General features: G+C 42.3%; 1 protein-coding gene across 1 annotated transcript; it reads left to right on the top strand.

Annotated features, from left to right (window-relative positions):
* Positions 1-1,631, top strand: LOC134617274 (growth/differentiation factor 8). The gene is made up of 2 exons (XM_063462482.1): positions 1-337; positions 856-1,631. The coding sequence occupies exons 1-2, from the start codon at positions 1-3 to the stop codon at positions 1,629-1,631; spliced, it is 1,113 nt and encodes a 370-aa protein (XP_063318552.1).
* Positions 1,632-2,504: the final 873 nt, after the last annotated feature.

Here is a 2,504-nt window from a genome sequence, read left to right as displayed (position 1 = left end):
ATGCGCATCTCCCACACGATTCTCCCACTCGTCACCTGCACGCTGCTGCTCCTCGCCTCCACCTCAGGGGAAGGCCAGCTTCACAAGGCCCACGAAAACACACCTGATATGGAGAGCATGGACAGCCAGGCAGTTCTGCTTCTGGAGGCTGTGAAGACAGGGATCCTCAGCTCTTTGGGTATGGACGTGGAGCCCAGACTGACCCAAAAGGCCTCGAAAAAGGAGCTCAGGAAGATGTATCAGCTCTACAGGAGAAAAATAAGGGAGATAAGAGGAAATTCCAGCCAGCCAATGGGGAAAAACTCACAATCCACCATGTCCACTGTGCTCTTTCCAGGTACAGATGAGAACTCTGTTAGACGGGGCTGCCCACTTGAGCCTTATTTAGCCGCTGTAATAGTGATGTGAAAAGCCAGGTTAGAAAGTTTGATTACAAGAAGAAGACAACGAGGCTTTATTATAGTATAGGTTTAACACTGTGCACTTGCAAAACCTGCTATAGTGATGTGGTTACGAATACTACGAATAATATCTTTCCTAATAGTTCACATTCCTGATAAAGGCTGATGTAGCTTAAAATAGAATCTATAGCCATGAAACAGTGGTGTAAAAAAGCAAACACATTCCTGCAAGCTTTTAGAAATCATGAGCGTGACAGGCACACCTTGTACACAATGCTATACTTTGAGGATACTTTATTAGTGTTATCAATAACAACCAATTACAAGAGAGTTTCATAAAGAATTTCTTCAATACTCTTTTATTTCCCCCTTCCCAATTATTCTATGACACAATGCTAATAATCTAAAGATGTTAACAACTTTGTTTTTTAATTTTTTGTGTGTTTTTCTTTAGTTTCACCAGTAAAAGCGCTTCGGAGGGGTTCACGGTCAGGTCCAAGCATGCGGTGGTACAGAGCTGTTTTCCAAAAGAATACGAATATTCAGAATGACTTGACTGTAGCTCGAGCAGAGCTGAAGATTTCCAGACAGGTTCTGGGTAAACTCACTTCAGTGAGGCCTGAAGCAAGGGAGGAGATTAAAATTAAAGTCAATGGGGGAAAGCCAGCAGTGTGGCCGGCTGCCTGGACTGACTCTTTAGCCCAAACTAATATCTCAAACATTCAAGATGCGTACCTGGACATCATCCCAGAGGTAGAGAAGTGGTTCAAGACTAATGGGAAGCCACTGGTTGTGGATGTAGGGGTGGCTAACAGAGGGCCCCTCAAGCCGACCTTTTCTCTGGAATTAGACCTCACACAAGCCAACCCCGCGCAGAGGACGAGGCAGCCTCGCTCCAACAAGGAAGATGACTGTGATGAACCAGGATGGTGCTGCCGGAAGTCAGTCACCGTGTCCTTCAAAGACATCGGCTGGACAGACTGGGTTGTAGCCCCAGTCGAATACACCATGCATTTTTGCGACGGCACCTGCCCCCACAACTACAAGCCAGCAAGCATGCACACTCAGGTCAAGTCTCGGCTGCACCAGATCACCAAAGGAGGGACACCTCACCCCTGTTGCGTGCCAGCAGCCTACGAGCCCATGGTCCTCATGCACTACGACAGCAGGGGAAAATTGACACTGACTACTTTCACTGACTTTATTGTCAGTAAATGTTACTGTGCCTGAGGAGAAAATGCAACTAACCACTTCTTCAAAATTTAAAGAAGTGTATTTTCTGGAGTGTGTTGTCTTTTTTTTTTTAAGCGTTACATACACAAAAACACAAAAAACGAAGGTTTTCAATGAGTATTAACGAAGCAATTACATTTAAAATCAGAGTTATGCATTAGTTTAAAGAGCAAAAATACCTGTGCCTGTAAACATTTTCTATTAGTTATTTATTTAAGTCTATTTATGGTACTGTTTGTGTTGCCTTGTTTTTGATTTGTTACATCATTATTTAGTACTATTTAATATTTAATTGCACTGGATTGTCTGATTTTGTGAGTTTCTTTCTTTTTTTTTGTATTTTGGTTGATATCTTATACATTTCAGTTCATATGGAAATACCAAATGCTGAACTGCTGCACTTAAAGTTGTGATAATAAAAGTATGTTTTCTTACATTTTTCATTGTCTACGAGCCTTTAAACACACACTGTAACACCTTGCCTCCACTGTAAAAGAGTGCAACTACTTAACCAGCCTGCCTGAAGTCCAGATCTCTCATCTAGCGAAGGCAGTTGGCAAGTTATGAAATGAAAAAAAAGAAGAAGGTGAAATCCTAGGAGAAAACACTTGGCATTTGGAAAGTATGGCAGCTGGGTGTCTCAGTTCCCAGCCACCTGTTTAAAGAAGAACTGATGCAAGACGGGGGCAAACATACCCCTGCTACAAAATGTCAAACTGATAATGTACTATGCAAGTTGTACAAATAACAAAGTATAATACAAAAAAACCCAAAAAACAACAAAAGCTTTCTAAATCAGCCTTGGCTCGTATAGCTCACGGGTAAAATTCAAAGGGTTTTGTCAGTGGAGCTAGTCACTCGTAATCCCTC

Source organism: Pelmatolapia mariae, linkage group LG18 (assembly GCF_036321145.2).
Source record: "Pelmatolapia mariae isolate MD_Pm_ZW linkage group LG18, Pm_UMD_F_2, whole genome shotgun sequence".
Lineage (NCBI taxonomy): Eukaryota > Metazoa > Chordata > Actinopteri > Cichliformes > Cichlidae > Pelmatolapia > Pelmatolapia mariae.
Note: the sequence above shows the minus strand (reverse complement) of the source record. Positions and strands in the feature narration are given on the sequence as shown.

Bases quoted from the DNA above. Each gene is read 5' to 3' on its own strand.
- LOC134617274 (XM_063462482.1), top strand. From the start codon at position 1: ATGCGCATCTCCCACACGATTCTCCCACTCGTCACCTGCACGCTGCTG. The intron at 338-855 runs GTACAGATGAGA...GTTTTTCTTTAG, and splicing joins GTCCACTGTGCTCTTTCCAG to TTTCACCAGTAAAAGCGCTT.